This window comes from Thermobia domestica, chromosome 7 (assembly GCF_964235325.1).
Source record: "Thermobia domestica chromosome 7, izTheDome1.hap1.1, whole genome shotgun sequence".
NCBI lineage: Eukaryota > Metazoa > Arthropoda > Insecta > Zygentoma > Lepismatidae > Thermobia > Thermobia domestica.
Window position 1 is genome coordinate 199,904,735 of NC_137460.1, and position 27,850 is coordinate 199,932,584.

General features: G+C 33.9%; 2 protein-coding genes across 3 annotated transcripts in view; both read right to left on the reverse strand.

The window, feature by feature from the left end:
* Window positions 1-477: 477 nt before the first annotated feature.
* The window catches only part of LOC145690642 (zinc finger Y-chromosomal protein 1-like), a 72,610-nt gene continuing 45,237 nt past the window's right edge, over window positions 478-27,850 (reverse strand). Inside the window, exons 2-3 of one of the 2 annotated variants that reach the window (XM_081765734.1) lie at window positions 15,691-16,151; window positions 478-3,555 (exon numbers count right to left, since the gene is read on the reverse strand). In XM_081765734.1, the coding sequence (XP_081621860.1) occupies window positions 2,370-3,555; window positions 15,691-16,124 (1,620 nt within the window). In that variant the 5' untranslated portion in view covers window positions 16,125-16,151 and the 3' untranslated portion in view covers window positions 478-2,369. The remainder of the gene's footprint in view (window positions 3,556-15,690; window positions 16,152-27,850) is intronic. The other variant, XM_081765733.1, reaches the window with a different exon arrangement.
* On the reverse strand, window positions 17,635-18,396 carry LOC145689464 (uncharacterized). The gene has a single exon (XM_081763629.1). The coding sequence runs from the start codon at window positions 18,394-18,396 to the stop codon at window positions 17,635-17,637; it is 762 nt and encodes a 253-aa protein (XP_081619755.1).

The following is a 27,850-nucleotide window of genomic DNA, read 5'->3' on the forward strand; positions in this document are numbered from 1 at the left end:
TCTTATAATATATTTTCATTCTTTGCCAGATCTCTTTGTCACCTTTGAAGTAATCTGATCCTATTTCTTCTTCTGGTCTTTAAGCTTCTATTTCCAAGGCGATTCATATTTTAAAAATCTCACGTTTAATTTGACACATTGGTCTTGAAATCTCAACTGCTCAAGAAATTAGTTGTTAGCGTCTCTTTTCGGCATTGATGCAATATCAAACGTTAGTCTACGGTTTAAGGTGCAATCCGAACAACTGTAATGCCTCTCCCACAGGGAATCTGTGCACACTACCATTAGAAGTGCAGAGAGGGCAACTGAATATGAAACTGATTTCGGACTTTGGAGAGAAATTCTATATATATATAAAAAAATCATGTAGTGTTTCGATTCTTTCAAAAAAAGAAAAAAAGAAAGAAAGAAAAAATCCAACTCTAGAAACACTACGTGATTTTCTTGGAATGGTTGCTACCTAGAGATCAAATTCATCATGGAATTGGAGCGAAATGAGTGCCTCCCTTTTCTTCATATAATTGTTCGAAATAAATCTGACGGAACATTAGGACAAAGCCTAAACAGGAAGCTGACCCATACAGATCTTTACTTCAACGCCAATGGCTGTCAACATAAGTCATAATGTATTACAGTGCTAAATACATTGGCCCACAGATAGGGGCGTCATTTCACACTTTGCTTGAGGGGGGCAAGAGTACCACCGACATAAGACTTTCACGGTTAGTACTAGGATATTAGTAGACAATCGATTAAAGTATGTGTATTTCTCAAACTCTTAGGGGGGGGCAATTGCCCCCTCCTGCCACCCCTAAATGACGCCCCTGCCCACAGAGCAGTTTCTGTACGTGACTGGGAAAGTTTACAAGAAGAATTCAATAACATTCGTTTGTCGCTTCAAGAAAATAGTTGTACAATATGATACTAAAAAAAGGACCGTCACTTCCCGGTATAGAAGGCCCGAAAAAGTCAAAAAGTGAGAAGGGCCATTTCTTCACCTCTGGTAAACTCATCAAAATATTTGCCAGACGTGGTATGAAAGTTGATCACAAACAACCAGCCAACTTCAAATCGTAACTCAAACCAGAGGACAGCCTGTATGTCCGCACTCCAGGAATATACCGTATTCCTTGTGAATGTGGAAGATCACACATACAACAAACTGAACGCAGCATAGAACAACGATGCAAAAAACACAACAGCTACCTCAAACTTCAACAATCGGAACTAGCAAAGCAAAGGTCAGAGCTAAGACATAGGGCCAATTTTACTAGCCAAATGCAGCAATTTCTTGGACAAAGTAATAAAAGAAACCATTGCCATCTCACGTGAAAGAAAAAGTCTCAGTAGAGATAATGGGTTAGTCTTACGGAACAAGAAACAGGTGTTCAACAAAGGCTCTTTTCGACAATAACATCCAACTGCAAACCAGCGTTTTTTTCCTTAGAAAAATTACAGACTTCCATTCATAGCCACACCACTATATAGCTGCTATATATCTCTGATCTCTTCATAATAATCCCTGCAGATGAATACAATATCCGCATTCGAAATGTCGTAAGCTAATAATTTTATCTGGCTGGTAGCCCGAGAACACTTGTTTGAAACTAAAACTAACATTTATAGAATAAATTAGCATTATCTAAGGTAAACTCCTTTAATCTTTAGGATTCTTCCTTCAAAATGAACGACAACCATTGTTTGATAAAATTCACAATACCTCTGAATAGACAAAATGAAGTGGTGGTTGCTTCAAACATTAGTAAAGGTGAATCAGAGGAATGTAACATATGTTGCAGCATAAAAGGGCTATCGTCGTTCATCCCATAAACGTAGAAGAAATGAACGTATTGCGTAATGAGTAACAAGGAATATCTCGAATGAATAAAGTTACTAAGAAATAACAGCGCAAATCATTGTTATAAAAGGGTCTGCGCTACAATCGATGGAATAAATTCAACAACTCAAGTTTCAAGTGTAAAATTTAATAAATTACTCACATGTATAGAAACGAAGTGTCGTAGGATCACCGAAAATGTAAATTTAAATTTTCTTTACCTTATTCGATTGTAACCGAACTTTTGGCAATTTGTTTAGAACTGAAGCAGCAGACACTTCGTGTTCTTTGTATATGAAACCAACTCAATTTTATCACTATAGAAATTTTCAGTTACAAGGAAAACACTTTAATTTTTTTTAAACTTCTTTTGGTCCTTGTGATATAGATTCGTTCCGATATTTTCGTTTCACTTTTACTCGTTGTTGTTTACTCTACTTCAGATTATCCCCTGTCGTGAACTTTCTTCATATGTTTTTATAAATACTTGTTTTCAATATCTCTTACCACATATATGACAGACTTAAATACGTCATTCTTCGTGAGTATGAAAATGTTGCTGTAATTCAGTTTTATCTGTGAATTTTTCTCCGCAGTACTTACATGACACAAGAACAGAATTTGTATCATTCTTTGTGTTATGCGACTTCCTTATATGGCTATTTAGGCTAGACTTAAGGAGGTACGAACGTCCACACAGAGTACACACATAGGATTTCCCTTTTATATGAGAAGCAACATGTTCTTGGAAGCATTCCGAATCTGTGAAACTTCTTCCACAGTGTTCACAAATTTCTGCCTCAATTTTTGGTAACGCCTCACCAGGATGTTTTAGTCTCCAATGGTTCTTGAAACTTTTTTTTTGCATAAATGTTTTCGAGCAAGGCTTACATATAAATCGTCTCCTCGAGTGTCTGGACACATGTTCCCCATATGCATCACTATCGGTGAAAGTCATGCCACAATAGTCACAAACAAACCAAGGATTAGTCATATGAGACCCTATATGTTTCTTATATTCAATTTTATCCATAATTATCTGACCACATTGTTCACATTCATTTCTCTTATGAGATCGTTTCATGTGTTTAGCTAGAGCCCCTGAATCTGAATACCTTTTCTGGCAAGCATTGCATTTGAATGGTGTATCACCAATATGTCGTTTAATATGATATTTTAGATACTCTTTATTAGAAAAATATTTTCCACAATAATCGCATAAAAATCCTGATTTCGATTCCAAATGCACGACCAATTCATATCTGTTGACAAATGATTTATCACAATGCGGACACTTGTGCCTTTTACCTACAAAAACACGTTTTAAGTGAGCCCTCAGATGTGAATACTCGTAATACGACCTATCGCAATGAGAACATTTTATTTTTTCACCAGTGTGACTACGAATGTGAGCTTCTAAGCTACTTTTAAAGTAGAATTCTTTGTAACAATAATCACACTTAAATATTCGTTCTCTTCTATGAAAAACCCTTTCATGCTGTTTTAAAATGTTAGCAGTCTTGAAAAATTTGTTACAAACATTACACATAAACTCTGTTTTATTTTCATTTACTAATCCAGAAATTATCTCGTTATTCTTTTCGCTATTGCAGTGTATTTTGCGTCGATTTTTACAGTTAAGCTCTCTCACAATTCTCATATTCCTTTCAGAACTAAATTCTGCGATTAGTTGCATCTGATTCAGAAGAGACGAAGATCTGAAAGAAGAGAAAACGTATGTTTTAGGATTAAGATTTCTAAAGCGAGTTCTCACATGAATTCTGAAATTTAACATTTAAGTTGTATATATAGTCAGTAAACGAAGTTTCACACTGTTTAGTTAGGTATTTGATGCAGTACTGAAATGTATACACAAAAAATTAAGCAAATATGTAGCGAGATAGCTTTTGTTAGAATGTTAAGACTTATTTTCATAAATATATTAATGTTCATACTTTTCGCTTAGGCATAGAGTAACTGAAACAGAGCCTTTGGGACCCTCCACCGAATCAAAACAAATCCTTATATTTATTATCTATTGTGGTAAAATATCAATTATTTTAGATACTCTTCCCGTTAATTGATTACGAAAATATGCGAAAGCTGATTTTATTTAATATGTTATCTTCTACAGACATAAGTACGAGTTTATTTCATTTGTAAGATTTACGCTTCACAGTTCAGCTCTAGGATGCTAAATGAGATGAGAGATGAAAAATAACAATGAAAGGACAAACATAAGGGTTTGTTCCGAAAAGGATTAACCCTTGACGAATTTATCTTGCGATCGCCTAATGCCTTACACTGCTTGATCATGCGAATCGATAACAGAACAACATCAACTGGAGTGCTGTATTCTACTAAAATAAATACAGAACTTTCTTTCGAAACAATAGCCATGATAGTGAAAATCTATCATATTAAGAGAAATAGTTTTATAATTTATCAATCGGAATTAAATATATATCTAGTGTATAACAAAAATAAATACTAAATATAAAGAGAGATAAAAGAATCAATTTATACAACAATCATTGTTAAGAGGTTGTTAGCAATTTAGTAAAGTTTGGTTCTTTTTGCTGCCAAGTTTCATAGATTGCTTGTTAAAAATAGTTGCAGTAAAAGCTAGAAGGACAACAAAAAAACAGAAAAGGAAAGAGAAAAAGACAAAACGATGGTTTGAAACAGAAAGTATGGGAGAGAATTTTGAAAAATGGGAAGGGACATACAGAAAAAGAGTTGGGAGAATACTGAACTTAGTGAAAGGAAAGAAGAAAAAGAAAATGAGATGCGGGCTAATATATAAAAATGTCAAAAATGTGTTGTGAAGTATATAGGAAGTGCAGGGAAGAGTTTGAAAGTTGGATTAAACAACACACACACGATTTTAGCTTCAAAAAGAAAATAACGTAGTTTATAAACACATGAGCGAAACAGCACATGAAATAGACTGGGAAGTTGTACTAGGACTATTATAGGACATTATAAGAAAGTGGAAAGAAGCACGTTGGTTAAAAAGAGAAAGCATTAATGAATGGAATAGTGCACTAAGAATACATGATTTGTGGATAGCAAATTAAATGTAATATAGTAAAGAAACAAGACAAAAAGACACAGCATGCAGCGTAGCAGAAGATATGAGGACGAAGCGCTTGCTTAATCTAAAGTTGAGTTTTAGGTGTGTTTAATGAAAACAATATGATGATGTCGAAACGGTAACCCACATTAATAGTAATAAGAGTTTCCTTTGATCAGATTTGCTCTGAAATAAAGACTTAGATTATACCTACTTCCAAAGCTAAAATGGATAACATTCAGGAAAAAATTTTAAAGAAAAAAAAAAAACTTTCTAATAGGTACGGAAAAATATGCAACTAATACCTTCATATATAGACAGTGTTGGGTTAGGTACCCATTTATTGTACCCAGGTACAGGTACAAGGTACTGACCAAAATTGTACCTAGGTACAGGTATTAGGTACGAGCTGGCCAATGTACCTAGCTACAGGTAGATGTACTGATCAACGTACCTAGGGTACTTTTCTAGGTACAAATTGCTACCGAAATCTTTGATAAACCGAATGCCATACCCCCCTTGCATGCCTGTAAGTATTCCTTGTTGAATTGGCTGTAGTTTTTATTTTCGAGATTCCTATGCAAATTTTGCACTTAACAATTACTGAGTCTCCTTTTCTTTCAGTAACTTCAAAAAACTACCCATCGTAAACATGTCTTTCTTTGTTGTCGTCGTTCCACATTTGAAATACAGAAATTGAATGGTTTGAAGCCATGCGATCATGAGTAAAAGAAAGCAGTGATGCCAGTTCTTACCAAATATAACCATCCGAACCAAGTGAAATTACATCAAGTCTCGACTTATTTGTGCTTTGGAATCGATACTAGCTCAAACTAAATCCAAGAATAACATGAGCTAACAAATAATGATATAGCTGAACTTTGATCATTGGTGAAGCAGGTAACAAATTATGATTAACTGAAAATCAATGTGTGCGAGATGGATCAAAAAATTTCTTTCAAAGAAACAAGGAAATCTTCAGTATTTTTGTGTGCGACCTACCTAAAAATGAACCCAAGAAATGTACCTAAAAAATAGGTACTAGGTACAGGAAAATCGTACCTAGGTACAAGTACTAGGTACTAAATACTAAATGTACCTAGGTACGGGCCTTAGGTACGCGTTTTGTACACAGGTACAAAGTACATAGGTACTTTCCAACATTGTATATAGAAACCGCGCACATTGACAAAATAACAATGACTGTGCACTAAAATAATTTTAGTACGTAGAGTTTGAAGTTACCAACTATATCGTGTGTAATTAAACCTGTTAATTAAGTATATATAGTAAACTTTTAATCGTAGATTTTACAATTTTAAGCAAATAAAGTTCATTAAAATTAAACTCCAATAATTTTATGGGATCTCACATTGACATTTTCATGATGTCTCGAGTTCCTTTTCCTATGCGGAAAATGAATTTTGCAACAGATTACTCATTTATTTAATAATAACTTACAGCGACTAGCCAGACGCTTAGTGATAAATCAAGCACTATTAGGCAGTAATGTGAGTTTGATATGATATGAGATTAATAATTACCGTGGTGACACAATGTAAAAACTTTCAAAACTCGGTACACGACTTAAAAAAATTTACACCGTACCATCTCAAATATCGACAAAAATGTATTTGAAGTACATTCCCCAAGGACCAAAAAAAAAAAAAAAAAACTAAACGTCGAAACCGGAAATCTTGATAGGAATTGGGACGGTATTATTATAAATTGTAAGAGGGTTATCCAGAAGATAACTTACATTTTGGACTAAAAAGAAAACAAGTGAAACTAGATTGTTATATACATTTTGAAGCGACACTTGTACAGTACCTTAGGAAATACTCGCCATGCAAGTTTAGTCATTTACAACAGCGATGAACAAGCTTACGAAGTCCATTATCATAAAAAGTTGCCGCTTGTAACTTGAATCATTTCTGCATGCCAGCCTAAAAGTATGCATCGTTGCTAACCAGGTTTCCATGTGACAAAACAAGTTTCTAACCAGGTTTCCATGTGGACACCCTATGTTCTAAAAATGGCGCCCACACACCACAGAGCATTATTCTACAAGTCACAGTAAAGCAAGAAATATATATATATATATATATATATATATATATATATATATATATATATATATATTAATACCATTCGAGTTCTCGTCTGGAGAGACAAACTGCATTATGTGGCAACGTCGCAAATAAAGGACCATAGATGGTGTTGTGCAAGATGGCGGATCACGGTAATGTCGGTGTTTCAGTTAGTGCGGAAATAGTAAATAAAGTTACAACTTTATGTAAAAAATGTCGTAAGAACAATGAAAATATACGCGAGATATGTGAATCGTGTGTTGTGAGAGTTAGAAATACGTCAGAACATGTTACAACATCCAAAACAAAGAAACAAAATATCATGGTTAATGACTTCGCCATAGTGGAAGATGAAATAGTAAAAGAAAAGTGTTTTAGCTGCATCCGGACAGAACAAGAAGTTTCGTCCCTAAAAGAAATCATACAGAATTTGTTTACTGATGTGAAGTCACTAAGAAGTATGGTTGATTATCTTAAACAACAGCAACAAGGCAACGTGATTAATAGCAATGAAGTGCAAGTGCAAGGGGGAAACAAGCAGTCAAACATGGTAAGCATAAACCATTGTGATGTTAATTAAAACATTGACAGCGTTTTACAAATAATAAATGTGTTACAGGAGGACATGCGGACACTAAAATCAGAAAATGAAGTATTGCAACAAGTGAAGTCAGTAGAATCGTTTGTTGAAACTCAAAACATCTCCAACTAGTGGACAAAAATAAGTTACAGTAGGCCCAGACCCAAATATTCTAATGTGGTATCAGGTAAAACAATTGTATGCGAAAACAGATACAGTGTGTTGGAAAACGTCGGAAGTGAAAGAGACGTGAATTCAAATGCAAAACCGGTAGGAAACTCACAAACGAAGAATAGTGCAAGGATACCCATGTACAAGGGAAAAACTACTATGCAACCAAACGTGCCGAAAGTTACAAACAATAAAACTAATACAAGAAGAAAGCCTAAGACAGACGCGCAAGTGTACATATATGGTGATAGTCACGGTCGTGGACTGTCCGAAAAAGTGAATAGTAACTCTAAACACAAGTTGGCAGTGCAAGGAAATATCAAGCCTGGAGCTAAAAGTGTTGATGTGTTGTCTGGTATTAATCCCAACATTGTAAATAAGGAAGGTAATTATGTAGTAATATTAAGTGGAACAAATGATGTGGCCAAGAATGAAGGTAGTGAGGCTGTTAGTAGAATTGCAAAACAACTCTGTATGTTGAATAACTGTAAAACAATTGTGGTAAATGTCCCTTATCGCCATGATCTTATTGAAAACTCGTGTGTTAATAAAGCTGTACAAAGTACTAACTTAAAATTAAAAGCAATGTGCAATCACTTTAAGAATGTTGTAATGGTGGATATCAGTATGTTAGGTAGAGAAATGTACACTCAACACGGTATGCATCTCAATCAAAAGGGTAAGGATGAATTAAGTACCAGGATCTGTGAAATAGTTGATAAGGACGTAGCTAGTAAATTTGAAAGTAAGGAAGCAATAGCGATGCCATGGGTAGCACAGGAAAACCAAATTCACCCGACTCCATGAATAAAATTGCATGGGGCCGGGTGAAAACTTCAAGTCTAACGACGTCTCTTCATTTTAGTAATATAAGTGGCATAACAGAGGCAAGAAATAATAATAATAGCTTTTCTAAGAACTATGGTACTAACACAGCTCTGCAGAATGTACTAATACTCCACTTAAATTTACAATCAATAAGAAACAAGTTGGCTGAGCTTGAAATTTTCTTAGATACATTTCCCTGTGATATCTTATGCATTAATGAACACTGGCTTGCAAATGAAGAAATACATTTGTGTGTTCCAACAGGATATAGGTTAGCCGCTATATTCTGTAGAGATTCAATACTCCATGGTGGTGTAGGTATATATCTCAAAAATACGTTTAATATTGAATACACTGTTTTGAATTTAGAATGTTTTTGTATTGAACAGAGTTTTGAAGTAGTTGGGTTATTGCTAAAAAGCATAAAAGTAATAATTGTTTCCATAAACCGAACCCCAAACTCAGATATCAATATTTTCATTGCTAATTGGGAAGAGTTAATTATTTATTTTAATAAATACAAAAATTACAAAGTATTCTTTATTGGTGACGTGAACATTGACGTTCTAACTAATTCACCGGTACGAAGTCTATTCTGTGATATCCTCAGATCTCACAACTATTATTACGTTAATGATCAACCAACTAGAAAATCTGCATGCCTAGATAATGTACTTACTAACGAAGATAAGACCAGAATGACGTGTGCTGTCATACAGCCTTTGCTATCTGATCATGAAGGTTTGTGGCTTCTGATTCCTGTGACAGTATGCATGGATTCTAACTATGTTATAACTAAAAAGTTTAGAATAATGGGGGAAGCTAACATACAAACATTACGAAGTAATCTAAGGGGAACTAACTGGGAAAACGTAGTTTTAAACGGTAAAAATATTTCTGAAGTCTTTCATAATTTCATGTGGACTTTGACTAAATATCTAGATGAATGTTGTCCTGTAAAAGAAAGAACTACTTCCTACAAGCGCGTTAACAAATTGACCAGAGGAAATCCCAAATGGTTTACACCTCGCCTTCAACTGCTCCGGAATAAAGTAATGGCTCTTTATAACATAGCTAATGCGACAGGGTCAGCCAGTGACAAAGAGAAATATAAAATATCAAGAAAATTGTACAGAAAAGAAATTAAAATGGCGAAAATTGCTGCGAATGAGAATTTCATAAATAATTAAAAAAATAAGTGCTCTGCGGCCTGGTCTATTATTAACAGGGAGCTAGGGAAACAGGTTGTTGAAGACTCGATAAAGATATCCCCAAATGAATTCAATGAATATTTTGTAAATAGTGCTAACAAACTAACTGGTAGGTACAAAAATGGCATTAGTTCACAAGTAGATTTCGCTTGCTTATTGACACAGACAAATACTAATTAACATAGTACTCATTTTCTATGGACCCCTATAAATATTAGAACTGTGCTGTCAGTGGTCAACAAATTAAAATGTTCGAATAGTGAGGATATATATGGGTTTTCTAACAACATGCTAAAGAAGATAATAGACATAATAGTTGAACCTTTGACCTATTTATTCAATTGCGTACTTCTCGAAGGTGAATTTCCGGAGTGCCTTAAATTCACTGTTACAGTTCCGATTTACAAGAAAAATGATAAAACGGAGCTTAATAACTATCGCCCAATATCTTTGGTACCAATAATATCTAAGGTTTTTGAGCAACGTATTAAGAATCAATTGTCAAGATATTTTGAGGAAAATAAATTATTTCATAATATGCAATTTGGATTTAGACCTGGGTGTTCCACGACTAAAGCCGTGGAAAATATAGTATCAGAAGTGTTAGATAATTTGGAGAACAATCTTCATGTTGGGGTTACATTATTAGATTTGAGTAAGGCATTCGATACCGTGTCACATAATATATTAATTGCGAAGTTACACTATTATGGTATTACTGGCATGCAATTATCTTTAATTGCATCGTATCTTAGCAATAGAAAACAAGCTGTTCGCATTGGAAATGAAAAGCCAAGTTTCATGTGTGTAACAAATGGTGTTCCACAAGGTAGTGTATTGGGCCCCTTTCTTTTTCTTGTATATATAAACGATTTTCCAAGTTTTTTGCCTAATAGTTGTGTTTTATATGCTGACGATATTACTGTTGTAAATTCAGACAAAAATATAATTGATATTCAAAGTAGGAATAACGAAATGTTAGAGTTGTCTTCTATATGGTTTAAATGTAACGGACTTACAGTAAATCAGGATAAAACAGAAACTTTGTACATTAATCTTAGTAATTCTACGAGTCATTCAGATACACGTAAATCTGTAAAACTGTTAGGAATGTACGTCGATTCAAAGTTAAATTGGAATGAACATACAGAAAATTTATGTAGAAAGTTATCCAGAGTATTGTTTTTATTGCGTAAATTAAAAACTGTAATTAGTGAGAAATCTCTTATAACATCGTACAATGCCTTTTTTCATTCACATTTGGAGTATGGAATAATATTCTGGGGTAATTCTTCTGGTGCACAGAATGTCTTCAAATGGCAAAAGAAAGCAGTAAGAATAATTAAGGGATTGCCTAAAACAGCATCATGCAAGGAAGTGTTTAAGGAAATTCAAATTATGACAGTGCCTTCTTTATTTATTTATCGATGTCTCATGTATATAAAAGAAAATTTAGATAATTTTAATCACCGAAGCGATGTTCATTCCTACAATACTAGGCATAAAAGCGACCTTAATATGTCACAAGTTAGGTTAACCACTACTCAAAAGAGTTATAAGTATACAGGTATGAAATTATTTAATGTATTACCACAAAATGTACGCACAATGCCTCACGACAACTTCAAAAACTTTTGTAAATCCTTCCTTATAAGCAATTCTGTATATAGTATCTCTGAATTTGAAAAAATCTGTTATCAAGAGTTGAAAGCAAGAACAATGATACATAGATAAAACTTGCCTGATAGTGTGATAAAACTTGTAAATATCTATCTATCTATCTATCTATCTATCTATATATATATATATATATATATATATATATATATATATATATATATATATATATATATATGTTATTTGACAATGTCTATTGCAACAAATGTTGTTTAATGACAATAAAGCATATCTTATCCTATCTAGATTAGCTCTACAAACAGTTATATCGATTCTTTTTAGATGGCAGCTAAAGTCGATTTGGTTGATACTAGCATCACTTATTAGTGTAGATATCGATTCAACTGCTTGTTGTATTCGTAGAGTAATGCTGCTATATGTATATATATATATATATATATATATATATATATATATATATATATATCAGCTTTCATAGTTCATTAATATTATTTTCAGAAAGAAATACGACTGCGCTGGAGAAAACGTACCTATTCACACAAATGCAGTACTGGCGAATGCAGTTCAAAATTTCTTCAGATGTTAACCTACCTCAATACTGCATGTTCGCTTTTTTATTTTTAAACTAGCTTTCACAATTCAATAATATTATTTTGAGATACATGACAGCCCTGGAGAGTACGGAACTATATATACAGATGTAGTATTGGCGAATGTGCAAATTTTATGGTTATCCAGGGTGCAGGTACAAACTATTTTAACATAAAACCTATTGTCCTTGACTCATCCCCAGAAATTAGCTGGGAAGTAAAATCAAGTTGTAGAACAAGGCATCATACATCTAATAATGTGAATGGCTGCCTTCGAAGTTACGGCAGCTTAGCATAGTCATGAGAAGAGTGAGAGAAAGGGCTGGAGGATGCAAGATTGATTGTTATCAGAAATTAGACAATCTTATTTACTTACAAATGTTTTTGTTTTATAAGGATGCTTGTTATACGGGATTTGCTTCCTCTTTAGATCAAGTTTCGATCAAGTTTGATTCTTTTTTACTGTGTATTGGTATCTATCTATTTACAACATATTCTGATTATATACATAAAGTGGAATTGGCGTTTCTTTGTTCGCTCATTAGTTTGACTGATTGAGGCCATTTTTCGTATAAGCTTAGGCCTTCGCCCTGGGAAGGTTTTCATATAGTGACTTTTGCGTAATGCATAAAAAGAACACGCGACAGAAGAAACATAAAAATCAAAGCATTATCATCAAAACGGCTCGCACGATTTGAATAATTTTTTAAATAGATACACGTATTTTGCTCCAGAAGGTTTACACATAAACAATTATCGCAGAACAGTTCTTCACAAGACATGACGTTCTTTTTATTTATTTATTTATTTATTTTTGTTCTGTTTTGTTTTATTTAGTGATGGTAAACAAAGGGTATATCCTAGTAAGATAGTGAAATCAACCCTTGATCCAAATTAGGTTATTATTAACTCAGAATGTTAGTTTTGAGCTAAAAAACACCCCCCCCCAAAAAAAAGTTTCGACCCCCTATTTCCAGTTCATATCGAATTATCGTATCATACATGCTCAAAATTTAATATTTTTAAATTCTGATGGGGATTGTCCAAATTATTTGAAAGCTTCACAGATCGTAGATACTATGTAGTTGTAAATGTGATTTTTGTTTCAAAAAAATCGGTTTTTTGCGTTGAAATTTTTAAAAAATCGTACAAAAAATTTTTTTGAGGACACATGACTGATTATTTGTTTAAAATGTTGTAATACCCTTAGGTACAACATATATTTTTTTTTTAGTTTTTGACCATTTTAGAACCTCAAGGTCAAAACTTCGAACATTTCTTTGCCAGAGTTCACGATTTTCCTTTCTCTTCCGTCACTAATTTATTTAAAACAGGTTTCTAAAGTTGAAAATATTCCAATCAATGAAGACAGCGACGGAGATTAAATGAATTATGGCAAATTATATGGTGTTTGGTTTTTGATTTGTTTTCATTATCAGATAATATTTATGTCTATCTTATTGGTTTGCATGTTAAAATAAATTAATATGTATAATAAATAAGTTTACTCAAACACATAAATGTAAACTGAAAACACATTGATATAATTATAATCCAAATATCGTTTTGCCTTTTCTCTTAAATTAAATGTGTTTTTGATTTTGTTTTTCAACTCTTAAACTTTACTTTTGTATATTAAGGCTTTAATTTCATGATTATTAAGGTTATAAGATTCGATTGCATCCTAAATTGTAAACTGGAAAAACACAACTGCAATTATGCATATAATAAATTTCAAATTGCTCTCTTGTAAAAGCAGCGCTATAGTAAATAACTGGCAAACTTGGAAAAAAAAAATTCAAAACGAGGTTCGGAATCCAAAAATATGCTACAAGTAGCGTTTCAAAGTACTTTTTAAATATTAAGTTGGATTTAGAGGTTTGATATTGAGGGGCCTGAAATGGTGAAAAAAAATGGATTTTTTTTGAGTTTTTTTATTTATTTATTTATTTATTTATTTTTTTTTTTGACAATGTTACCATAATTTTCAAATGTTCCCTGAGAAAAATATATGTTGCACCTAAGGATACTGTATCATTTTGAACAATCAGCGACGTCTCTCACTCACAAATATTTACGATTTTTTGACGGGGCGTCGTTGTTTTTCGTTTTTTTTTTTTCGTTCAAAATGCTACAATTAGTTGCAATATACCTCAAACTATACATATAGCTGTTTGCGTGGAGATGCTTACATAGCTGCATACAATCAATAAAGAGACGCCAAACAAACTGGGTTTATCGGCAATCTGCATTTCATCGTTTTCTTTATCTCTGCTGAAATCCGAAGTCAGTGCGTGTAACCTTGCAGGGAGCAAAGAATCAAACTTGGCTCTCTAGCTCCAAGTAAAATCCTCCGGCTGTTGCCATATGCAAGTCATGATTTAAACAGATTTCAAACTGAAGAAAGTTAGTTTTTCTATTATTCTATCAAGAAAACGTAAAAATGAATATATAGTATTAATAACAAACATCTGGACGAATTTCGAAATATAAACAGTTTTCATATGTCATGTTATAATATAGGGAAGTTCTATCAAATGCCAGGTGTTGGACACAATCTTAACCAGTGAAGATTACAATATCTTGTGTCACTGGTGCCGTGACTAGCCTTATTTTCATGCAGAAGATGCCAATTTTGAGAACTTTGAGAGTATGTGACAAACCTCACTAATGAAGTTGGAAAAGACGCGAGAGAAAAGAACGGCATTGCTGTCTATTTTGGGATTCCAGCAAACATGTTCTGATCGATTTTCAAAGACGAAAATAAAATTAGGAAAGCATTATATTCCGAGCAAGATGATCTGAAAGTGAAGTATCACAACCAGAAAATGGGTTTTCTTCTCCGCTCCGGACTTTTATGTTGTGATAAATGTCAGTCCAGGGGCGGATCAAAGTGGGGGCGATCGCCCCTCCCAGAAAAGGAAACTTTTTTATTTTACATATAAATAAAACCCATCCCCGAGTTTGACGCTCTTAAAAGTAGCTCTAAGTACCAGTATTACAACCCACCGCCTTCCCAGAAGTCCTTCCTGGATCCGCCCCTGTGTCAGTCCTATATTCATGGACAATCACTCATATGCTGAACGAACTGGATTGAAGTTGTCAATCTTACAAACATTTTGGAAAACATTGGGGAAAAGTATTAGAACAAAAGCAACAAAAACTGAAAGATTTTTTCAAAGATTGTAAATTGTCACTACAACAGTCTGTAACTTTTCTTTATAACCTATCTTTATCAACTAAAAGAAAATTATTTGTGGTTATTTTGAAATTATTTTTATAATTAAGGTATTAATGGTTACTTTTTCACAAGAATAAGTATACAGAAATCAATATTAATATTACTTCCGTTAATTTTAGTATGTAGTAGTGGTGGTATCATATTTCAAGTGTAAGGGTAACAGTAGAATATGTCAAACTTCATAGAGATTCCTTTAATTACGACCGATTTTGCTCTACCAATAAAATTAGGTTATTTTTTATTTATTTATTTTATTTTATTTTCTAGATTGTGTACTTTCTATTACTCGAAACATTTTGAGTTTCAGAAGTAACTTCGAATTACCTAGATTTGATGTATAAGAATATCGAATTACATGGTGAAAAATATTTATGACATTCATAAATTTCCATACTAACTTTAAAGAATGCATTGTCTTGGAAACTAACCTTTCACACTCAGCCACTTCATTTGATGTTTGCATATGATCTTGTTCGCTGTCTATCTGCTCAATCTCTTCATATCTCGATGACACACACACCAAATCACTATCCACATTTACGTCTACAGACTCAACCACTTCAATCGCAGAACTTTTCCCAACCTCACCAAATACTTCATCGCCAGCAGTTACTATTTTGTTGTCTGAATATCTACTATTAATCACTCCAAGAGATTCATTAATACTGGGGTTCGATATTTGATTCTGAATGGAAATGACTTCAACATCTTCCACCAAAAATGAAGTTGATGTGTAATCCGATGTTGAAGAATCATTATCATCATCATCATCAAACATCGTGTCAGTAGATGAATATGTGAGAGTAATAACCTCCAACTGAGGGATACCATCATGATTTTTATCAGAGTTTTCCATTATCATTTCCGCTTAATTAAACCAGTATACTTCCTAAAAGTATGAACACAAAGAACAATTAGAAAAGCATACAATAAAAATTCAAACTATTTCCACACACACGCACATATTTGCAAAAATTGGTAACCATTTTAACGGATTAAAATTAAAAAATAAACATATGAAAATATAAGTAATTAATTTTAACAAAAGAGAGACTGACCAAAGCTTAAAACCCACTTTATTTTAAATTATAATTTGTAACTGTTTCGGATATCTAGCATATCCTTCTTCAGACACTGTCGAAAATAAATGAAAATACAGACATATATATAAATATTGTTATGACAAAGTTTAAATTCTTTAACCGTCATGTATATAGTCATTGTTATAAAAACGTTTAAATTCTTTTAACAGACATATATATATATAGTCATTGTTGTACTTTTTTATTTTATTTTTTTATATTTATTTACTTTTTTCCTATTTACTGAGGTCTTCAGCCAATCCCATAAGTCTTCGTGTTCACTTCCCAATTAATCACGTTCCTTCATTTTTGGTTCTTATAAGGGCCTTTTTTAATTATTTTTTTTTAATTTTCTTTTTCTCTATGCTATTCAAACTTCCTTGCCATAAATTCATTAATTGGTAAGCCCCCTGTTTAGTTCATCACTTTATCTCTTCCTACCTTCTTTATCCAATACGCTTCTTTCCACTTCCTTATTATCATTCTTTTCTCCATCTCCAATACTTCCGTCTTCTCCCAATTAATTCCGTGATTCGTCTCCTTAACATATTTGTATATGGCATTGGTATCTTTCTTCCTCCTAACATCATATTTATGTTGTTTTATCCTTTCTTTCATTCTCTTTCCTGTCTCTCCTATATATGACATCGCAGTCCTCACACCATACTCTGTAGATGACTCCTTCTTCATCTTCATTAATATTTTTAGTTCCTTTTCTATTCTTCTTCTTTATTGATCTTAATAAAGTTTCTCCACTGTTTCTATAAGTTCTCACCCCTCCTTTCTTCAATAAATTCTTCAGTTTCTCCGTTTCTTCTCCCATACTTTCTATGCCATGCCATTTTCCCCTCTCATCCTCTTCATTCTTCTTTCTCCCTCTTTTCCTCTGCCTTCTCTAACTCTTTCTTGCTGTAACCGTTCTTCTCTAACTGTCTGTAGAATTTCTGTATGCTCTCGTTCCTTCCTTCCTCTTCGTCCTCCAGCATTTCTATTCTTCTTATCATATTTGTTATGAAATTTCTCTTTGTACTCCTATCCACGTCGCTCCTCTCATGGCAGTACACTCCCACTGAGCACTCTTTCTGGTACCACCTCGTAACCAGCCCTTCTTCTTGTTTTATTATGGTCATGTCTAAAAAGTTTATTCTTCCATTTTCTTCCAACTCCATGTCCAAGTTTATGCCTTTTTCTTTATCTTCCACACTATCTTTGAAGTTCTATAATTGTCTCCTAGTCCCTTTCCACAAGCCTAGACAGTCATCCACATACCTACAAAATATGATCAAGTTCTTACACCCTTCTTCTTTCACCTTTTTCCCATTTGTTCATAATTATTTCTGCCAGTACTGGGCTCAGCCTCGAACCTATACTGATTCCTTTTCTTATTTTTACCACTTTCTCCCCTATTATACAATAACTGTTTTCCCATATTACCTTCAAAGCCTTAACTACTTTCTCTTTTGTCCATCCTTTTATGCTTTTACTACCCATTTCTTCCTCTATGACACTTATTATTGCTTCTCTACTAAGGCTCGGGAACATAGCCTTAACATCAAGGCTAAACATAAGTTTTCTGCCTCCATTAAGATCCACTCTTCTTAACAATTCCTTGGCTTCTTCTGTGTTCTTCACTCTGCACGATTCTTGTCCTTCTCTTATGCTTTCACAAATCTCCTTCAACTCTTTCTCTAGTGGCTCCCAGTAGTTGCCTCTACAGTCTAGTACTGATCTAAGCTTCACCTCTTTCTTGTGTAATTTTGGGAAACCTTTCATTCTTGGTATCCTTCCTTGTATATTTATCCATTGCTTGAAACCTCTTCCTTCTTTCATTACTTTCTTCAATAGATCCTCTTCCTTCATGTCCTTATCCTCTATAACTTCATATGTATTGTCACATAAATCTTCCAGTTTCTTCTTGTACCATTCTTTCTCCATAACTACCACTGCTCCACCTTTGTCCGCCTGTTCTATTACTATGTCCTTCCTACTTCTCAACATCATAAGACCCCTTTTTTCTTCCTTCTTCACATTCTCTTTACTCCTTTTCTTCATGCTGTTCTTCACTACCGCTACTGCTCTTCTCCTTATCTTCACTCTCTAATCTTCTGCTTTAACGTCCGTTAAGGCCTCTTCCACTGAGTAAATCAGCTCTCTAAAGTCTATTTCCCCTTCTTTCACCTTGAATCTGTGACCTAAACTAAGAAGTTCTTCCTCCTCTTCTGTTATTCTCACGTCTCCCAAGACCACTACTCTCATTTTTTCTCTTTCTTTGCTTTTTTCTCTACGCCATCCTAAAGTTTTCCTTTCTTCATCAGCCTCTCTTTCACTTTTTCTTTAAAACTTCTCTCCCACTTCTCCAAATTCTTCACAACCACTTTTCTTACAAACACTGTCAGTCCGTCTTCTATTTCACTTCTTATTCTCACCGTAGTCTCTCTACTCCTTCGTTCTTCTTCTTTATTTCTTCTAATTACACTCCACACTAGTTCTTTTTCGGCCCTTTTTAGTAGTTTCTTAAATCTCAGTGATGTGTGCTCCACTCCTCTCTTCATAATCCTGAGACCTCTTGGTGTTACTTCTTCTTCCAAACACGTTTTTAGGAACTATATTTGCTGTATCTTCATTATCTCCCTTCTTCTCTTATCTTTCCATATGTATATACTCCTTTTCAGTCATGGAGTCACTTCGATAGTAAGACTATTCATGGCTTTGGATTGATTGTTTTAACAAAAGAGACACTGACCAAAGCTTAAAACCCACTTTATTTTAAATTATAATTTGTAACTGTTTCGGATATCTAATCACTTTCCAATTAATCACGTTCCTTCATTTTTGGTTCTTATAAAGGCCTTTTTAATTTTTTTTTTAAATTTTCTTTTTCTCTATGCTATTCAAACTTCCTTGCCATAATTAATTAATTGGTAAGCCCCCCGGGGAAGAATGGCTGGTTACGAGGTGGTACCAGAAAGAGTGCTCAGCGGAAGTGTACTGCCATGAGAGGAGCGACGTGGATAGGAGTACAAAGAGAAATTTCATAACAAATATGATGAGAAGAATAGAAATGCTGGAGGACGAAGAGGAAGGAAGGAACGAGAGCATACAGAAATTCTACAGACAGTTAGAGAAGAACGGTTACAGCAAGAAAGAGTTAGAGAAGGCAGAGGAAGAGAGGGAGAAAGAAGAATGAAGAGGATGAGAGGGGAAAATGGCATGGCATAGAAAGTATGGGAGAAGAAACGGAGAAACTGAAGAATTTATTGAAGAAAGGAGGGGTGAGAACTTATAGAAACAGTGGAGAAACTTTATTAAGATCAATAAAGAAAAAGAATAGAAAAGGAACTAAAAAGATTAATGAAGATGAAGAAGGAGTCATCTACAGAGTATGGTGTGAGGACTGCGATATGTCATATATAGGAGAGACAGGAAAGAGAATGAAAGAAAGGATAAAACAACATAAATATGATGTTAGGAGGAAGAAAGATACCAATGCCATATACAAACATGTTAAGGAGACGAATCACGGAATTAATTGGGAGAAGACGGAAGTATTGGAGATGGAGAAAAGAATGATAATAAGGAAGTGGAAAGAAGCGGATTGGATAAAGAAGGTAGGAAGATATAAACTGATGAACTGGACAAGGGGCTTACCAATTAATGAATTATGGCAAGGAAGTTTGAATAGCATAAAGAAAAAGAAAATTTAAAAAAAATTAAAAAAGGCCCTTATAAGAACCAAAAATGAAGGAACGTGATTAATTGGAAAGTAAACACGAAGACTTATGGGATTGGCTGAAGGCCTCAGTAAATAGGAAAAAAAAGTAAATAAATAAATAAAATAAAATAAAAAAGTACAACAATGACTATATATATATATGTCTGTTAAAAGAATTTAAACGTTTTCATAACAATGACTATATACATGACGGTTAAAGAATTTAAACTTTGTCATAACAATATTTATATATATGTCTGTATTTTCATTTATTTTCGACAGTGTCTGAAGAAGGATATGCTAGATATCCGAAACAGTTACAAATTATAATTTAAAAAAGTGGGTTTTAAGCTTTGGTCAGTGTCTCTTTTGTTAAAACAATCAATCCAAAGCCATGAATAGTCTTACTATATAAGTAATTAAATTAAAAAATTGATATCAGAGAAAGTAAAGGTTAAAGCTAAAATTAACTTCAAAATTTTATTTATTAAAATTAAAAATGATACTGTTATGTAATGGGAATTCTCTTGAGCTGTGATATTCAATGTAAAAATTAATGGAAAAAGTTACAAGCATGAGAAAATTACTTCATTATTATGGAAAGGTACAAGTTGAAACAAAGCTGATAATTTTTGGGTGCTTGTGCAAAGGGTATTTAATTAAAAAAAAAAAAAAATGTTTTCAGAAAATTGAATTGTAAGTTTAAGTATATTGATGGTATCCTGAGATATTACGGAATATACAAGTTAACAACTTGACTCCATTAAATTTAAATTTCATGTAGTCGTGCATATACGGCGGCACAGACCGCCCTTCCTCTACTTAACCTTAGTCATTATAATATACCCTCTGTTTCAAGGTGCACAGTACGTCTATATTTGTTGACTTATTTATTTAAACGGATCACGATTCCAGTGATAAAGTGACTATATTACTTTCTTTACTATCCGTTGTTAGCCTCTGTTCAAGTATATCGATTACGAGAAAAAAATCAACTTTTTCCTTACTACTCTGCGATCACAAAAGAGACTAGGTACAGTCATGTCCGAAATAATTATCGCATATCTATAAATATGTTGTTGTACGAATATAATTTGATAACGATTTCGCCCGGTATTTCTTATAATGTTAGTATGTGTATAATCGGCAGACATGTATGTAGTAAATTTCATATCAAAAGAGCAGCATATAAGAACACTATAACGAGAAAACTTTTCTTGTCCATTTAGGAAAATTTTGTTTTACTCATTCTAATTTTCGTATTTACAGTTCTTTCCCTATGAAATTTACCACAAATATACATTTCCTGATTATACACATGGAAACAGTATTAAAAGACCCTGCAAAATCATTATCAAATTATATTCCCACAACAAGACAGTTATAGATATGCGACAATGATTTTGGATATTACTGTACATAGGATTAGAGTTTTGTGTCTCTTTTACCATCGAGGCTACATGAGATATGGACCTGTAACTCAGTGGCGGCGGTTGGACGTTAGAAGTGGGGGAGCAAGACATGATCTGAACAATTGTATATCAATGTTAGATTTCCTGGTTGTTTCTAACAGTTTGATGAAAGGTTGTATAACTAATCGGATACTATCTTTTTCACTTAAAATGTCGTATATCGTATTTCTATTTTATTAAGTAAATTCATAAGAGCAATACAGGTAAGTACTAGCCTTTATACTCTTAAACAACGAAAGTGTAAGAAAAGATTTGAGCTCTTGCTCATGAACATCTTAAAATTCTGTCTGGAAAATTGTGTGATCAGATTATTTAATAAATTTGCAAAACAAACAAATAGAAGGGATAATATTAATTAATGAATGATGACGCTTGTTTTGCAGAAGTTATATTGAAACTGGGAATTAATGAACAACTTACACTTTTAATTCCACACATTCCATTAAATGAATGTTTTTACTCTTAGAAAATGAAATACAGTAAGTACCTCAAGCATATGCTATGATGTTTAAAGAAATATGCAATTGCAATATTAATTGCTTTCAATTGCAATTAAAACGCAATTCCTGTAGCTTCCTTAACTCCATGGGAAGACAAATAACCAATACGTACTCACGCAATAGCAAATACCATATGGCACTATTTTTTTCTATGAAACAGTAATACATACAAAACCTTTACCGGGATGTCCACATTCTGGAAAATAAGTGAAAGTTAGGGGAACGTCAGGGAAGTAAAAATGTATCAGGTGAAGTCAGGGAAATGGAAGATTGGTCAGGGAAAGTTAGTGAAAATTCCATTTAGGTCCATTGTTTAATTATTGAATTTATGAAATAGGGTTGATTTCTTTACTGTTACTGGATGCAAAATGTGGTGTTCTCAATGATGATATTGAGGGAGTCAGTGTTCTCTGATATAGTTGTTGAAACTAATTTTCTGCGAATAATACATCTAACTGCATCCTGGCATATTTGCTCAAAAGGGTAGATGCTTTTCTAGAAGAATTGCATGGTGCCAAGAGGATATCTGGACAAGTAGCTAAGAACGCGAAGAAATAGTATCTCCAGCTCACAGTAAAAGCCCAGACTGAAGAATATAAAGAACACTCGAATGAATTCATAGCCAATGATAGAGGTGGTATTGGACTTGATGAGTTTTTTACTTAGTCTTAGGGAATGGGAAGAATTTCGCTGACTTATGGTCAGTTATGAAATTGTGTTTTATCTTCTTTCACGGAAACGCATTTTTTGAAAGTAGTTTCACAATAAATAAAATTCTCATTGTTGACAACTTACAAGAAGAATCTCTGGTGGCTTAACGGATCATATATGATTCTGTGACGAGAATAGGTGGATCATCAGGATTAATAATTACAAGAGGTATGATAAATTCATTGAGAAGTTCAATGAGACAATATCAGGTGTAATTGGAAAAGAAAAGACAAATAAATGCTGAAGACGAGAAGAGGAGAGAGAAACGGAAGATTCAGCAACAACTAAAGGAGGTGGAGGAAGAAGAGAAGAAAATTAAACTGCAAAGACAAGAAGGATATTCAGATCAATAAGAAGAAAACTATGCGAGAAAGTATGAAAACAAATTTCTAAATGGGTTGCATTTAACAACTGCACCAGCAAAAGTGTGTGTGTGTGTATGTGTTTCTTTTTAATAATCAGTAAAATCATGTATGAACTGTTTATTACTATAGGCAATATTATAATGCTGTGTAATTGGTATTATAATGTGTAAACATATAATGTGTAATTTTTCATATCTTAAGTACTCTGTATACTGCACACTTTCGTTTGTAACTTTACATTTTGTGTAATATGTAGGCCTAATCAATATCGGCCTAATGCACGTTTGTAAATTTACATTCCTTTGGAAAGAAAATTGAAGAAAGAAAGAAACAGAAGCGGAAAAGAACAAGACCAACTATGGAGAGTGTGGAGGCTGGGGTTTCTTTCTTTTTTCTATATTTTTAAGTTATTCAGGGGTCAGGGAAATATGGAACTTTCGTCATGGAAAATCAGGGAAAAGTCAGAGATCTTTTCTCCAAATTGTATGGCAATATTGTTTACATTTCCAAATGAAATTATATAAATTAGGGCGTCACTTCAAAAAAGTGGGGGGCCAACTGCCCCTCGTGCCCCCCTAATCGCCTCCCATGCTGTAACTTAACACAGAATCCGAACGATGAGCTCCCGCAGGGAATCAAAGCCCGAAGACCCATAAGATGATCACGTAACCATGAGGGGGGATCACAAAGAGAGACAGGAAGAGAGAAAGGAAAATGAAAAAATTTACGTGATGTCTATGTTCGTGTTGTATTGATCAGAGAATATCAGCATGAAAGCTTTGCGTAACTGTGATATTCGTATGACCAGCCTACTCCTCACCACAATTTTCGTAATTCCTTCTGGTAGGTTAGGCCAAGTTTTTGTTTTCCTTTTCGCACTAGATGGTTCCTTCTGTGTATCTAAAGCCATTTATATGATTAATAGCAATTTATCTAAGGAGCATCATCAAGAACACATTATAAAATACTTTCAGCCTACAAAAGATTATCGCAGCATTTGTATTATAATGGAATTAATATTTTTTTATTATTAATACTTTTTTTCAAATGCTTACTCTATTGCCATATACATCGTTTCTGCTTATCACAGATGTTTATAAAATGGCGTGAAAATTTTTAGACTGCAGCACTCAACTTGGCCCCTACATACACTTGTAGAGTTTTTTTCCGTTTTTTTAAAGTGATACTTAAGGATTAGGGTTACATTTCTGGGCTGTCAGCATCTATGGCCATTTAGCCCGTCACGTTTGAGGGATGACATCTCTCGGCGAACACACTATCCGATGAAAGGGGAGGACGGACGAAAGCGGTCTGGGACCATTGTGTTAGGTACCATCTCAGCATTTGCCTGGTGTGAATGAGGGAAACCCAGGTAAAACCTCACTTAAGATGGCTGGCCTTAAAAAGCATTTACTTTTTCGACCGAGTGTCCCCACCAGGAATCGAACCCGGGACCGCTCGCACCAAAGGCGAGAGCGTTAGCGATTACGTCACGCGGGACCACCCACTAATACTTAAATATGGAGTTCTGTGACTTAACACCTTTGCACAAGCACTCGACAATTAATCAACAGTAAAATTAAAATATCATAAATCTAAAAAATACTTATTTTACATTATTTTTTTTAGAAAAAATATTAACATATAATTTGTAATCGTTATGTATTTTTAATGGTTATTACTCAAAAATTAACTCCTGAAAATTTAGTTGATTAAATTACAAGAATTTTTAACACTAATTTAACCCATAATAGCCCAGGTTTTCCAACTTTCAATTTTCTTGCTCATCTTGCGTATTCTACCACACTACACATATTTTTAAACAAAACGCGGTTATTTTTTATTTTTGTCTTGGCGTTTCCCCAGGGAGGTCCGTTACCGAATGGTAACGCTGGGCTAATACAATATCAATTAAATTTTATTTCATTGGGATGCTGCGTTACCATATGGTAACTTTGGGCTAATAAAATATCATTGGAAATGTGGTTATTATATGAGTTTATTCCGCATGTGTGATACTACAAAGGTACTACAGAAGTGTACCTCTCTATGAACGATACAAATTACTACATACATAAAGATTTTTAATAGAAAACAAAAAATTTAATCGTTCTCTTTTCTCTGATTTCAAATGTAAACTTGCATTTTACAAAATAACAAAACAATAAAAATATCAAATAATTATCGCAAAGGGAACTACAAGAAGCATGTACAACACTTCTATTTCTGGTGATAGAGGTGCAAGCAAGAGATGCAAAGCCCAACACCACACTTTACACAACCTGTGCCACCGAAACAATCTTTCTTTTCGATTTTGAATATCTTCTTACATGGTTGATTGGTTGTATCAGTAGAGGCAACAGTAACTGTTGTCTTGCCATGGAGCTACCAAAATAACGTCATCTGATTTTGAAATCAGAAAACTCCTTTCCTTCTTCTTTACTTCCTCTGTAGCAATAATTTTGCAGCTTTTAGGAATATGATTTTCCCTTATAGTCCTGGTAGTTTATCCACATTTTTTAAAGTTTGTTAATAAGTTCATGTTAGTGAATAGATTGTCAAAATACAGATGATAAGGAAGCTTCTTCTCATTGGGTAATTGGTTCAACATACGAACCATGGTAGCTGAAGGCTTACCAAATATTTTGTCATAGTCATCACTCTGTTTTTTTTTTTTTTTTTACCTTGTTATATATCAAAATTGAATCAGATAATCATTGAATGTATTCAGACGTTTGCAACGATTCAAAATGTTTGCAACGATTTCTAGGTTGCAAAAGGTTAAATTGTGATTAAAGTATATGTCCGTAAGACATTTTGATCGATTATTGGTGTTTAAACCTGAGGTTTCGCAAAAGTATAGAAATTTCTTCCAAACACACTGTTGATTGTCAATTTCTACAAAATGATTATCTGACAAGTAGGCCTCTTTAGGCAACGAATATCTGACAATCTTGTTTGTCATTAAAATACCTAGGTTGTGAATGATAAAACGCTGGGAGATTTTATCAGGAGTAACTACAGGTGTCTTTAACATTAGATCAATGTTCCATGAATCAAAATTGAAGTTTATGAGAAAAACTGAAGATACCGTATAAAATAGACCAATATCGTGTAGGAAAAGAGTATCCTTTAGAATAGCATGGCCCTTAACTAGAGAAAGTATCTGAACAGAATTTAAGATACGATAGGTTAGTTGATTTTGTAGAATATCAGTTAGCATCTCAGCAACCTTACGTCGGGATTCATAATAATTTTGCATAATCCATAATCGTTTTTGATGTGTGATCACATCACAAAAAAGGTTCGAAGTCTCGTTTTGAATTTGGAGTACGGCGTGCTTGACAGCCAGAACCACGCCACGTACTATTTTCACTTCATGATTGAATGCTTTCTTAATGTTCTGAAGTTCGGATTTCAAATAATCATCGTGGTCTTGTAAAATACTAAGGGATTGCTTTATTCATTGAGTCTCAACAAAATTGTAGGAAGAAAATCCAAAAGAGGATATTCCTAAGAGCCATGAAACTATGGAACGAGTAGGACGGTGTTGATGCATACAATGTAAAGAATTATTCGAATACTGAAAGGCACAAAGTATAACAGCCTGTAACTTAGCATAAAAATCTCGTTCCATGGTAACTACATCATTAAAAGGATTTACTTTGTTCTCACATGAAGTAATGTTTAAATTTGAAAGATGAAGGTCCAAATGTATACGTAAGGTAGTATAGACAGTGTCCGTTGTGTGCACAGCGTATCCTGCATGTGAAATGGCGATTCCTAATTTATCCAAGGTAGCTTGCTTGCGGTGGTCTATATCCCACTCAGAAGAAATACAGATAACTTGTAGAGGAAAGAAAACTAATACCCAATACATCTGAAATGAGAGAAAAAGGAAAACTCATTTCAGAACCACTGTATTGAATAGATTATACTTGTTACTATTATTGTTAACCCATTTATCAACCTTTACTATAAGTCAAAACTTCTCTATTTCCAGGTACGTCATCTCAAATTATTGTCAGTGAATAAATAACAAAAAGCAAGGGAGAAAAAAACAATTCTAGCGGGATTTCTTCGGTTGCACGAATGGTGGTGGTAACTTGCATGTTATTTTTTTTGTCTTTGCTTCTGACACATACAGCAGGACGACTATACATAGTCCGTCCATAACATACACGTACTAATCTAGATTATAATTCCCTGGCAGGCCAGTAACAAACTAAACCAATATAATTAAAATATGTGTTCTCTTTCAGGTCTATTGTGGAAAGTATACATGCATCAATCGCTCGTACGTTCGTTGATTTTCTTTGTCAAATTGACAGAACACAACCATGTCCACTAAATCCAAATTCTCTTCCAAAAACTTCCGTGTGCAATCCGGAATACGACATGCTTCTTCCTTGGGAAAAAAGAAAATCCCGGTGGCAATGTTCGGAAAGGCTATGGATCTAAAACCACTTTTCAACGCGAGACTTAAGGCTTTTCCATAGCACGCTTGTAGTTTCCTTGGGTTCTTGTCTGGTGGACCGCTAACGTGTATGACGTAGGAGGCAGGGAGGTTATAGGCATCGGTGACACAAACATCTCCGACTTTTAGATGACTAATCTTCTCGCAGTCCTGAAGTAAATCTGGTCCAGCAGCCTGGTGGATCGCTCGGTCAACACCTCCACGTGGCTCTAATGACGTGTTCGTACTGTTTACTATACAGTCTCCGGACAGCGAAGTAATACTTCCAA